Source organism: Ochlerotatus camptorhynchus, unplaced genomic scaffold (genome assembly GCF_037179485.1).
Source record: "Ochlerotatus camptorhynchus isolate MF236.1 unplaced genomic scaffold, CSIRO-AGI_Acam_v1.1 ptg000028l, whole genome shotgun sequence".
NCBI lineage: Eukaryota > Metazoa > Arthropoda > Insecta > Diptera > Culicidae > Ochlerotatus > Ochlerotatus camptorhynchus.
The window spans coordinates 577450-591461 of record NW_027040520.1 but is presented as its reverse complement, the minus strand read 5'-3'; the positions used below and the strand labels follow the sequence as shown (position 1 = coordinate 591461).

General features: G+C 40.1%; 1 protein-coding gene across 2 annotated transcripts in view; it reads right to left on the bottom strand.

Moving 5' to 3' along the window:
• LOC135708411 (hemicentin-1-like) overlaps positions 1 to 14012 on the bottom strand; it is a 404140-nt gene that overhangs the window by 56860 nt on the left and 333268 nt on the right. For both annotated transcript variants that reach the window (XM_065230515.1, XM_065230522.1), the window contains exons 8-9: positions 11612 to 11742; positions 5035 to 5194 (exon numbers count right to left, since the gene is read on the bottom strand). In XM_065230515.1, the coding sequence (XP_065086587.1) occupies positions 5035 to 5194; positions 11612 to 11742 (291 nt within the window). The remainder of the gene's footprint in view (positions 1 to 5034; positions 5195 to 11611; positions 11743 to 14012) is intronic.

The window sequence follows — 14012 nt, the reverse complement described above, 5'->3', positions numbered from 1 at the left end:
CATATGTTTCATACAACAAATGAAATGGCAGTTCTTGTAATCGACTGCAGCGCACAGGAAAGTTTTTTTTTCCAGAGTACATATTTCTACAAACAACCTTTACGAGATTATTTTATAGATACGCTTGGGGAAACAAACTATGTTTAAAAAAATAAGCTAACATAAAAATTACAAAATTATTAGAAGGTTTTTATTCTGTCGACAACAAAAAACTGTTCATGTTGTGAAATATTGCAAATTCTGAATACTTTTTATGCAAATCTGCAATAGAATCTTACATTTCTTGGTTTAGTGTATCCGAACCGAACCCATCGTGTAAAGGTCCGGGTCGGGGTTCGGTAAACATACCTGCGTCAACTCAACATCTCCAACTCATTTTTTCCTTTGGTTTGTTTTTCGTCGATTTTTTTTTTCTGTGAGGAGGCAGCTACCACACCTGGACCCTACCTATCGATCCATCAACTCATGAACCGGGGGCTTTACTTCCCTTCCGAAGGAAGGCGTAATCAGAGATGTTGTGCCTCAGAAAATCCCTGCAGCGCCGACTGGGATTGAACCCAGGCCTGCTGGGGTGAGAGGCAATCACGCACCACCGGCGCCGAAATCTCCAACACATTGAATATATATGCTTTTTTGCATGTGACATTCCGAAAGTTATTTTCAATGTTCGAAAATGGCGGAAATTGATCAGTTTTCAAACAGAACTCAGCCACGGTTACCAAAATTTAACTTCTAGTCGGTGCGAAATAACCATGCTCGTATAGCAGGGTTATTCGATTACTCATCTGCCACTTTTAACCACGAGTTAAATTTAACTCGCCCATTGCGACACAGTCTTGGAAGTAAAATTATTTCTATCCATAAATTACGTATATTTTTTGACCAATTAACCCCCCTTCCCCCTTGGAGCGTGTTTTTCAATACACCGGTCCCAACTTCTGAAACCCCTCTCCTCCTTCAACTACTACGTTATTTATGAAAGTTCCTCAATCATTGGGCAACAATGAAAATCAGCAGCACATACCATACAAAACGGATTGAAAATTTAGGCGAAATTTCGGTATTGATCGTCAATATCTCGCGATCAGAACATTTTAGCTTGAAATCCCTCGATTTAATTCTCGGTACATCTTTAATCTATTGATTGAATAAAAAAAATACTAAATAAGGTTTTTAAGATTTCGTGCGTTTTATGAACGCACATCCATTATTTTGCATAAGAAAACGGGGTGTTTCTGTGGTGAAAAAAAAAGGATTTCCCTACACAGATTACAGACTCCTGAACCAAGCACTGAAATTATCAGACGGTACCTTTATTTATGCTTTTAGATTAGCTATGAAAGTCCATCCTACTTGGAAAATTATGCCATAGAACGGGTTATAAAATCCCAGATTTTTTGGGCGAGGCATAGCAAGCCGTTCGATTGCATAATTTTCCAAATAGGAGGGACTTACAATGCTTATCTCTTAGCAGTACCGTCGAATTTTTTTTTCAGTGATAGGTACTGAAATTCGGCATTGAGCGTTCAAAAGGGCCTACTTGTAATAGTCGATTCTCTTCATCGATTTTGTCTACATTGCTATAGTTAAGCGAAACAATTCAAGCTGAATATTGCATTATGTCCTAAGTAACATTGACAAGATTCTTTTCGTCGACTTTTTCCTTGAATCCATTCGGCCCAGGTATTTTCAGCACTCATATCGATAAAAGAAGTTTTTATCAAGCATCTAATTTGACAAACACAAGAATGGTTATGTGCTCAAGTTATTAACGGAAGAGAAAGTCGACGAAGAGAATCGATCAATGCTACTTAGGACCTTATGCAATGTTCAGCTTGAATATTATCTGAAGTTTGTTCATTGAGCTGTTACAGGTTGTATTGGTTATCTAAAGCAACAGCAAACGCACCGAGAAATGTTAATCCAAGCGAGTTATTAACAAAAGAGAAAATCGTTCATGGTTACGTCCTTATGTATGCTCACTGTCGAATTTGTAATCTGTGATAGATATGGAAGCCACCTTTTTCCCACCACAGAAACGTCCCGTGTTCTTATGACAAATTATACATGTATATATTTAGTATTTTGTTTTGCTCAATCGGTAGATAAAAGATGTACCGAGAACTAATTGTAGGTATTTATGCCTAATCGAGATCATCCCGATCAACAAACTACGAAATAATGCCTAACATTGGTGCAAAATCGTGCACTCCGTTTTTGTGTGTGCATTCTTTTTTTTAGCGTTTTGAAGTTGAATCGCTGAGGAAACCTTATTTCTGATCAATCTCAGAACCACATAAACATTTCAAGAGCGCAAATATCAGCTCTCACGAAACTTATAACAGAGAAACTTGAACTTCACGTTTGCTGCAGTGCAGTACACAAGGATTTTCAATTTCATGAATGATGTCACAACCGTCCAAGATTTGTGCCCTAAAAATCTTGAAGTGATAGCGAATATCTGCCATCACGGCGGTCATTGTTGGATGCTTCAATGAGTCACCAGAAGAAAGCCTTAGGTGGCGGCCAGGGTAGACGCGACACGCAACGCGACGCGATGCGACTCACGCAAGAAATAATAATAAATAATAAGATTCCTTTGGATTGGTCGCGTCGCATTGCGAATCGCGTCTACCCTGGCCGCAACCTTTCTCATATCTGATTATAATTTAGGAACCAAATGTAATAGAATATGTATCCGCATTTTTATGAGGTCCTGAATTCAACCAAGTTTTTACTAAGTAGGACATCCAAAATATGTACATAGGACCGAAATCATAGGTTACTTCTACTGTACAATATCTAGAAAAATGCACGAGAATTTCACTACACAGCTTAACGTAGTCTACGTCAACCATGCGGTCGTGTCTTGTACACAATTCCTCCATTTTTTTATTTACGTACCTCTAGTGAGAAAGCAGTCACGTCAAAATTCCTGCTTGTCGCACAGTGTTATAGTTATTTTAACCATTTTAAGTCACTCGTATCATTTTCGGGGAAGACATTTTGTGATCTTTAGCATGAGAAGTACAAATGCTTACCACAACGCTGGGCTCGTCCGCTACGTTGTTGCCATCTTTCAAGAATAATAAATTTCAAATAATCTTGAATTTCCTCAATTGTTTCATAAAACTGTTGCCCATTTTGGACCTATCAAGCAGAAAACATCAAATAAATCCATGATTTCGGCGCTAACAGGTAAATTATGCTCTTGGTACGATACTTTAGTTCAATTGCTACCGAACGGAGTCAATAAGAACGCGTGAAATGAATGTTTGCACCCAATATTCCCAAAAACAAATTAAGCGCTCCGATCGAATCAATTTTTATCTTCATCTGATAGGCCGAATTGAATTCATTGGCGTTTCAATGCGTTAGGCCGGCTTTAAAAACCGTAGTCCGAGTTTGGCGTCAATATCTCAACAATTTGTTTCTCTTTATCATATCTTACGGTAAGAAATAATTTAATAACATTCCGTTTGGTGCTAAACTGCGCTAGATTAACATAAACTGAGTACGGGTTTTGCCTAATATGCCGGAAATGGGGTAGTCTACCCTACCAGCCTTATAGTTATTATCGGATTATTCACGAGCGATTGGTTGAAAACTCGCCGACTAAAAAACCTTGGGTCGAACACAGTAGGTAACGCGTTTTTCGAGGGATTGCACTATGGGCAAAAATGGGTCCAAAATGACCCAAAATTCAATATCTAAACAGCACGCTGAATTCCGGCCATGCAAAACGACTTTTCCGAAGGGAAATCGTCCGGGGAATCGATTGCACGTGATCCCATGGACCGGAGAGCCTTGTAGGTATGTGTTTTGGACCATTTTACCCCATTTTCCCCTACTGTTTGGAGGAAATGTTTTTTTACAGCTCTATTTTTCATAAAACATAAGCACTTTATGCATGGTTTTAGAATACTATGTCTTCAAACAACAGTTCATGAGATATTAGGGGAATACGGGGTACACTTTATAGGGGAGTAAAGGGTAAAAGTGAAAATACAATCAATGTTTTTTAATACAAAATCCTATTTTTTTTAATATCATAATATTGTTTTCTGAAAAATTCTTTTAATTAACTTTCATTTGGTATTTTGAGTTTCGTCATCGGCCAAACAGTTCAAAAGTTATAAATTTTTGAAAAAAATCGAATTTTTTTTTTTTTTTACCGCCCTAATATATAGATAGTCACCCTAATGACAAAATAAAAAAATACGGGTCTAATATGTTGCGATAAGGAACAAAACTACCAATTTTTACAAAATTCTGAGAACCACTATATCGTTTTGCTGTATACAGACACAAAAAGTGAAAACTCTTTTAAAACAGATAGCAGTAATTAAAACTTATTTAACCCCAATTAACCTTAAAATTTCGAAAAAAAAAAATCTTATTATTGCAAGCAACCTTTGAGGTCATTCAAACAATCGCATCGTTCAACATTTTTATGAATTAAAATAAATTTAGCGAGGGTTCACTTTTACCCCTTACTCCCCTATAAATTGTACCCCGTATTCCCCTAATATCTCATGAACTGTTGTTTAAAGACATAGTATTCTAAAACCATGCATAAAGTGCTTATGTTTTACGAAAAATAGAGCTGTGAAAAAACATTTCCTCCAAAAAGTAAGGGAAAATGGGGTAAAATGGCCCAAAACACATATCTACAATGCTCTCCGGTCTATGGAACCACGTGCAATCGATTCCCCGGACGATTTCTCTTCGGAAAAGTTGTTTTTCATGGCCGGAATTAAGCGTGCTGTTGAGATATTGAATTTTGGGTAATTTTGGACCCATTTTTGCCCATAGTGGATTGCTTTAATTCAATACTTTAGCTACAATCCTCTTACTAAGAAAACATGAACAGAACTGTCTCTGCACATTTTAATAATTATAGCATTTTTTTAATGATTTAGGCTGATGTTTTTTTTTTTTTTGCGCGTTCATCATTTTCTCGTTACTTACGGAGAAACTTTAAATATAAGCGGTATGAAACATCACATTTTTAATAAATAGCAATCTACTTACAGCGGACACGCAACTCAACTTCCTTGCTGGTTCCCCGCCCCTCAGTGTTGGCAGCCATGCAAGTATAATCACCGGCCAGGTTTCGCGAGACGCCTTGTAAAGCCAACGAGTGATCCGACAAGATGATGCCTGCTGTGACATTGTGGTGTAATTCATTTCCCTGCAAATGAAATGGAAAGAAACGTTGAGATTTGTTTTTAGCATTGGATGATGAAATAACAGATTGTTTTATATTGAATTGTGGATTGATGAAACTTAATCAAATGTGTCAACAGTGGAAATAAAACCAAAGAAATAATTTCAGTGAGAGAGCAGGGGTTTGACCGGTACGCTGAAATTGTAGAGAACAGCTTATGTCATCCATACAAGGCTTGTATTTATTATTTCTTCGTGCACCACACTTAAAATGAACTCGACACTTTTTCAAAATGAAGTATCGGGTTATGATTGTATGTCGTTGAAAAGGTTACTTGGAGTTGTCATTTCACCATAAAAACCATGGATTTTTATTTTTAAACAAAATATATCCAAAGCCAGTACTCTTTCAGCATGCAGTTTAAAAATCAACTATGTAGTATTCTACTATATATTTTGATAAGAAGGTAAGATGAAATCAATCTGTTTTAACTTACTTATATATTACAAAAATAGTGGAAATTGTGATTTTATTTACGTCACACACTCATAGTTTCATTCTTTCACTTTCTCTGAACTACATATACCTTAGTTTTTTTTTTAAATATTATTGACATTTTAATGTCATATTCATAAATTCATTGTTAAGTGAACGCACAATGAATTAATGAATATGATTATTGATATTTTGTTGACGGGTCTCCTTCATCTTGCAGCAGCGGTTGCGTCATTTTCTTCCCTTCTGATAATTTGTTGCTTGTTGGTAAACTTCTTCATTCACTTTTAATCTATCTTCTTCTTTCTTCTCACCAAACTTCAAATTATTTTCTTTACTTCTTCATCATCTTCTTTCTTCGTCCTTCTTTATTTCCATTGCTTTGATTTCCTCTTCCACGTCTTCACGATTTCTCCAATTTTACAGTTCTTCCATCCGCTATCCGCTTTGTGTTCTTGATGACCTTCACCTTCTTTAAATGACCGTATCAATTTTGTTCAGCTTAGTTCATCTTCTTTGATCTTCATCCAGTTACATGCTTTCCTTCCTCACATTCTTCCTTCCTTCATTGCTCCGTTAACTGCATAACTTTTATTCCTCTACCTCGTGTTTTGGCTGCTCCATCGTCTTCACATTCCTTTCACGCTCCGTTAACTGCTTAACCTTCTTGCTTCTACAGCGGGTTTCTGCTGCTGCTTCTTCTTCATATTCTTCCTTCTTTCCATGCTCCGTTAACTGCTTAACCTTCTTGCATCTGCCCCGGGTTTCAGCTGCTTCTTCTTCTTTTCTCTACATCCTTAAATTTTTTCGGTACAGTCCAGTTTGCCGTAGAAAATTCAGCAAATTGGTGGTTTGCTCCTCAGAGTTTCCTAGCGCATCTCGCAAGCTTGTTGTGTCAATGTCGTTCTCTTGTCGTTGACTCTCGTAGTTTTTACACTGCAGAATCACGTGTGGCACATCTAAAGCCGTTCCACAACAACTGACGGGGCTTCCTTCTTTAATAAGAACGTATGGGTTAGCTGCGTGTGACCAATTCTTAATCGTGTTAGCACACGCTGGTCGAAAGTGCTTCCCCGTTCCGTCCACTTGTGCGTATCGTCTTTGACTTCTCTTAGCTTGTAGTCTCTGGACGCGAACCATTGGTCGTTCCATCGTTGGCGAATGTTTTGCATCATCATTCTCAGCGCATCATCGCCTGGGATTGGTACATCAATGGGAGGTTGTGTTCTCGCCATGTTTGCTAACCGATCAGCTTCGTTGTTTCCATGGATGCCGGCGTGTTCAGGTATCCAGCAGAAACGGACGGAGCTGTTTCGTGCTATTTGCTCCACTTCTTGAATCCACAGGTGCTTAGCTGTTCCAGCTTCTAAGGCCTGGAGACAACTTGCTGAGTCCGCAAGAATGACTAATTCGTTCGAAATGCTCGGGATGGAAACAGCCATCTTAATGGTGTACGCCTCCGCAGAGAAAACGCTACATTCCTTCGGTAGGCTGGAATGCGGCACCTACAGTGTTGTCGTGTTTGGATCCATCGGTGTAGACGACGGTTGATCGGTGGAAGCGGGTCGGCAGTAGTTTTTGCACAACCGGGCGGATCGCCAGCTCGTATGCATTTTTTAACGTCCCACAGGATTGATGATTTTCGTGTGTGCCACGGACGATCGGTCTGCCGTACAAGTTGACCGACAGCGGGGAGCGCTGAGTTTGTCAGCTCATTGAGGCGATCCGATGCTCGTCGAATGAGAAGGAGGCTGTTTTGATTCTTTGTTCTTTGTTAGTATCCGAATTGCAATTTGCGCAATGGTTTGAAGGCTCCGGAAGCAAACCGTACCATTTTATTATATGCTGGGTCAAGGTTCTGCAGGGCTACCGGTCCTCCTCGGCTAACTACTCTAATTTCACACATCAATTTCGCGGTCACTGTAGAAGCGATTTTCGTTCGTCACGCGGAAGTTTGGCACCAATCATCCGAAGGATTCGTAACCGAGGTTCACACGCTTTTTTTACCATTTGACAATGAGGTTTGAAGCTCAGAGTTCGGTCGAGGGTTATACCTAGGACTCTTAACCGGTTTGCCTTCGAGATGGATACTCGGTCTATCACGATGTTACGCCCAGGTTCTCGACGTGCATTCGGACTGCACGGACTTTGTTGCTGATATGCTGAATCCAACGCTTTTCGTCCACTTGTCGACATCTTTGACGGCGGCTTGTAGTTTGCGATGTAGTCCTTCCCTTTTTGCCCCTCGTACGACAAGGAGAATGTCATCCGCGTACAAAAGAGTGTCGACTCCTCTCGGTATTACTCGAAAGATAGGCTGCATCGCAACGAGAAATGGAGTCACTGATAGAACTGAACCCTGTGGTATTCCATTTTCCTGTAACGTCCTTTCCGAAAGAAAACTTTGCAGCATATTCATCATCTGACCACGTAATCGCCACGATTTTAGTGTGCGCAGAACTCCGTGTCGCCAGGTGGTATCGTATGCCTTTGAGGCTATCAGGCAGTGTTCATCTTGGGTTGGCAGTGATCTTTCCAACTCGGCAAAATATGTATCAGTGCCGCGGCCTGTACGAAAAGCGAGCTGACGTTTGTCAAGTCGTCCACTCGACTCTAGTTTGGTGATCAAACGACGATTGAGAATCCGGTCGAACAGCTTCGCCATGCAACTGGTTAGCGATATTGGACGGAAGCCATCAGGTCCGGAGTCGTTGCAGTGTGCTTTTGGAATGGGTACGACGACAGCATTCCGCCATCTAACGGGAAACACACCCTCGTCCCAGATTCTGTTTAGAAGCTCAAGAAGCGTCATTTTCACGGATAGTGGCAAACGTTGGAGTAACGGATACCCAATTAAGTCGGGACCTGTCGAAGCAGTACCATGTACCATGAAATCAGCTGAAATGTTCAGTAAAAATGCACAAATGCACACAATGATTTACTGAACATTTCAGCTGATTTCATGGTACTCATTAACCTTTCTACAGCAGCTTTTCCGATGATATATGGTACAATTACACTTCGAAATGGTGCAAAGCGGTGCATACTAAGGAGCATTTTCAAATGTTTAATGTACAGTTTTCTCTATTTTAGGGAGCGTACTTTAAATATTTACTGAGCATTTTAAGATTTTTAACGTATTTTGATCAATCATTTAAGGAGCAACCCGATCTATTTTAAGGATATTTTTTTTACTTATTAAGGATAATTTCATCTGTTTTATTGAGCAAAAGTAGGGCTGCCGGAGTTCGTTAAGGGTGATTCTTGGATTCTCGTTCGGCTGCTGTCTTAACCATCTGGAAATATGAAGAGTAGCTAGAGGTTGCTGATCTTCCACTATAGCATTTCGCTAATTCCTCCGCTACTTCTTCGGGTTTGTCCGTGAATCCATCGGCTCATTTGAGCACTACGGTGCGTTGTTGTCGATTGCCATGCAGAGTGTTAACCCTTCTCCACAAATCGGTGGTCGAGCTAGTTGGTGAGATTTTCGCTACGAAGTTATCCCACGATTGCGTTTTGGCCTGGTTGATAGCCTGTCGTGCCGCTGCTCTGGCTTCCTGGAATCTAGCCAATGCTTCGTGTTGGTCTGGGTCGGAAAGTCGTAAATGTTGCAGGGACCGCAAACATTTTCTTCACCGTCAAATTGCCGCCTTTACTTCGGGGCACCACCATGGTACCGCTTTTGGTCCAACACGTCTGCTGGTTCGTGGTATGGACTTAGTCGCTGCGTTGATGATCATTTCGGTGAAACTGTTGACGTCCCACTCGACATCTGATCGAATACTTTCAGCTGTGATGTTTTCATATAACGACCAGTTGGCTTGTTCGTAGAGCCATTTTCGTCGCGTCGTTCGCGAATACGACCACCCGGGAATTGACACCTATACGAAAGTGGTCGCTGTTGAATGTGTCCGAAAGAGTAAGCAAAGTAAACCTACGTGCCAGATACTCAGAGCAGAACGTCAGGTCGATTACCGAAGTATTACCTGTAACCAGGTCGATGCGAGTAGGGGAGCCGTTATTGATAATCACTATTTGTTTGTCCAGAGTTTTTTCAACAATGAATCTGCCGAGGGCGGTCGATGTTTGTGATCCCCAAGCGAGATGGTGCGCGTTGAAGTCGCCTAGAAACATAAACGGACCTTCCAGTTGCTCGAATAACTCATTCAGTGCGGCCTAGCTACCCTGGACTGCACTCGGTGGAATATAGATGGATACTACTGCTATCTGGATCGGAGCATATATGCGTGCAGCTACGAGCTGTAAAGTTGTATCGATTTGCACGCGCTCGAAAGGTATACCTGCCCGGATAGCAAGGCCTATCCCGTGTTTCCAGTGGTGTACGCTGTTCGATTCTAAGAGGAGCGTATAGTTCCTTCCGACGAAGTCTGGTTGTAACACACTTTGGCTGACCTTCGCCTCCTGAAGCGCTACAATGGAGGGCTCATGGTCGGCGATGAGGAGTTTTAGCTCGTTAATGTTGGCCCGTAGTCCTCGTAGGTTCCATTGCAGGGCGAAGCAACCGCCAGGGCGGCTATTCGCGTTTGTGGATGATAGTGATAAAGAACAAGACGATGATGATGAACTGTACCCTCGAGTAGAAATTTCGACCGGATTCCAGGAGGAAGTAGAAGGTGCAAGACACTCGTGACAGGTCCCACCTACCACCCTCTGGATATTTGCACCCTTCCTCAGTGAATCAGCAAGAAAAAAAGAACTTTTTAGCATAAAATTCTAGATTTTTAAGTTCCTTTCAACGGTCGCTGTAATTTTCATATACAGTGAATAAACTCGCATAGTATAAATATACCTGCACAGACAGTAGAAATTGCCCTAAATAAATATTTTCAGTTTTATTAATAAATAATAATATCAATAAAGCTAACCTAATTTAACCTAAAACTATTATTAGCATCGAACGTGTGTGAAGATTTGTATAATTATCAATTATTAATTATACTGTTGGGATTTATATGCAACTTAATCGAGAAATCGAGACCTTTTTGTTTTGCTAGCGATGTTGATGATACGAAACGCTTGAAGATTTAATTTGAAAAGCAATCAAATGCTACTTATACAGTGCTCTGCCTAATTACGCCATAAGAACAGGCAAACAAAACCCACGGATTACATTTTACCACTTGAAATGTCAGCTGTGTGTTTCCCAGGTTATCAAAGATCCATTTTCCTCTCACTATTCACGAACCGTGTAATTGCCCATGATCCTTACTGATTCTACCAGTGGTGGATAGTACAATTCACCAGACTAATTTCCGAAGTGCCTACCTCAGCACCATATCTTACAAACGACTGATCCAATTACATCAATCCTCCGGTGATGGGAAATCAAACAACCGTGAGCTTTCTTTTTTTTGCCTTCCTCTGCCAAAAAAAAACCCTTCGTTTGTTGGAATAAAAGCAATAACTGCCAAAAGCTCTTCTTGAAGAACATTTACGGATCATACGATGCCGTTCTGTACATAGTGACTTAGTGGAGAAAATAACAAAAGCCAGAGTCAATCTATCAACAGCTTTAAAACTGTGCAACCACGGAGAGAATCATCCAGAACTAGATCCGACCCTGTTAGTACTCTTCGCTTGATATCCCAAATCATTCCAGACTCAAAAAACAAAAGCCCCAGAGTAGAAAAGCTGCTCTTCACACGCTGTAAGCCACTTCAACTTTTCCAAGAGGTGGGCATTAAAGTCTCACCTACTCGACTTGGAATAGGAGAGCATTTCCCGCCATACCATGCGAGCATTTTTTTTTCCTTTGCAGAACGACTTCGAAGATAACGTTGCTTTTATGTCTTACTTTCTTCTCACTATAGGTACATACTTTGATGGTGCGCCTTATTTCCTTTGGCTCACTTACTTTCTTGTTTGATTTATGCGGTTGCTGGTGCAGGGTAATTTTATATTATTTTATATGCATTATGTACTTACGTTATGATACCACGCCAGTTTGTACGGTTTCGGATTCGACTGTATGTGGCAGTCGAAGTATATATCATCACCCTCCTTGATGTCGTCTGGGTTTAACGATGATCCCATTTTTAGTGTAACAATTGGCGTATCTGCGGGAGAAGAAATAAAACAAACAAAAGTGTGTAGTCAAGTGCGACGTGATAACAGCGTGGATTAGCATTTCGAAAAACGATGCAACTTCAGGGAAACGACTTTCAAGATGTTGTTGATGATGGTAATTTGTAATTTAGCGGGAGATCTGCGGACATCTCGACACGCAAGGGGCCATCTTCTAGAACCCCACCCTCCAATTGTGTAAACTCTGTAACTTGGAGAACCACCTTCTGGGGTTCCCAGAGACGAACCAGCCAATGGTATCTTTAATAAAGTAAAAGTCGAAATGCTTATTCAGCTGATGGACGGAGCTATTCACAAATTATGTAACGCAACTATTGCAAGAGAAGGCAGGAAATAGTTTGATGAAATAGAATGTATGTCTGATATTTAAGATACCATTGGTGTATGCTTCCCCGGTTTGGTCTCCATTTTACGTTACGCATATCCTTGCGGTTGAAAGGATTCAGAAAAGTTTTATAAGGTTTGCATTGCGTCAGCTCCCCTGGAATGATCCAGTCAATCTTCCAAGTTATCCCGACCGATGCAAGCTGATTGATTTGGAATCCCTCTCTGCCAGGCGTCTCAAATTGCAACGACTGTTTATCTTTGACCTCATAACAGGAAACGTGGACTGTCCTGAACTTCTGGAACTGATTCCATGGAATACTCCTCCTCGACGATTCCGTAATTCCCCGTTACTTGCAATTCCATTTCACAGAACGAACTTTGGATTCAATAATTGTTTTAATTCTTGTTTGCGTTCCTTTAATGATGTTTGTAGCGAGTTTGATTTTATTTTGACCAAACATGTGTTTAGTGCTAGAATAAGGCGTTTAGATTAAATTAGGTTTTAAGTAATGAGTCTGTACGACGTAGTCGAAGATGGTGATCAAATAAATAAATTATTAATTGTAAAACAATACTATGAAAACCTCATTTACTATCAGGACACAGTTTTGAAGACAAACTTAAAAATAATTGATTTCAAGTTTATAACAGTTGCCTAGAAAGAATTTGAAATTTAGAAAAAGAAATTCAAGCAAATAATTCCCAAAGAACCATTAAAGAATTTTTGAAATATGGTTTTCTGATTTTCTTTTTTTTTTTCGTTGTTTCGCCATGAAATTTTGATCTATTTTTGGCATTTTTATGTGCATTTGCTAATGATTATCTTTAATTCCCTGTGATGATCTCATCGAAATTGCCTTTATATTTTTCTAAGAATTCCCTTGAAATAATTTCTTCAGAATTCTGCTTGAATTTATTTTTTAAATCTACAACCCTGCTCAGAATTACCTTGCAATTCAAGTTAGAAAGGTGAAGACCCAGAACTCCCATGATATCGAAATGATTTCATTAGATCTCATTGTGTTATGTTCTAGATTTATAAAACATCTCCTAAATTCTATCTTTCACTATTCACAATGCATTCAACATGAAAGCGTTGGTGTTTTAACTGTGGACAGCAGTTAGCAGCAACGTGAGGAACTGGTATGGAGAATAGATGCCATTCATAAAACTACAAACAGGAAAGATTTGGTTTTGCTGCGATATGCACACACAGTGAAGGTTTCTTTCAAAAATATGAAGAACGATACGAGTAGGACCTAAATGTATATAATTAAAGAAGATTTTTTATCACCTCGATACATACGGAATGGCAATCAGCAGTCAAGATCTGTACATTTAACGATCTACAACAAATATTTCCGCAGTTCCGCATAAAAGATGCCGTTCGTTCTTCATTTATATACTACTAGCTGAGTGTGCCCGGTCTTGCTCGGGATTCAATATTAGCTTGAGCTTATGCGCCGATTTAAAAAAAAAGCATGCTATATTGTACGTAGCCCCCCCCCCCTATTATCTAAGGGGCTACCCCCTATGATTATCTCCTTATACCCCCACACTCGCCCCCACATGCCTAATTTGGTTCCATTTGCTTGATTAGTTCTCGAGTTATGCAGAAATTTCTGTTTCATTTGTATGGGAGCCCCTCCTTACAGAAGGGGGAGGGGTCTCGAACCATCATAAGAACCTTCCACGGCCCCAAAAACCCCTGTATACAAATTTTCACGCCAATCGGTTCAGTAGTTTCCGAGTCTATAAGGGTCAGACAGACAGACAGACAGACAGACAGACAGACAGACAGAAATTCATTTTTATATATATAGATATATGACCAGGGCTGATGAGTTGCAGTTAGATACATTTTTGAGCGTAGGAGTTGGAGTCGGAGTGAAGAAATAGTGACGACTTCGACTCC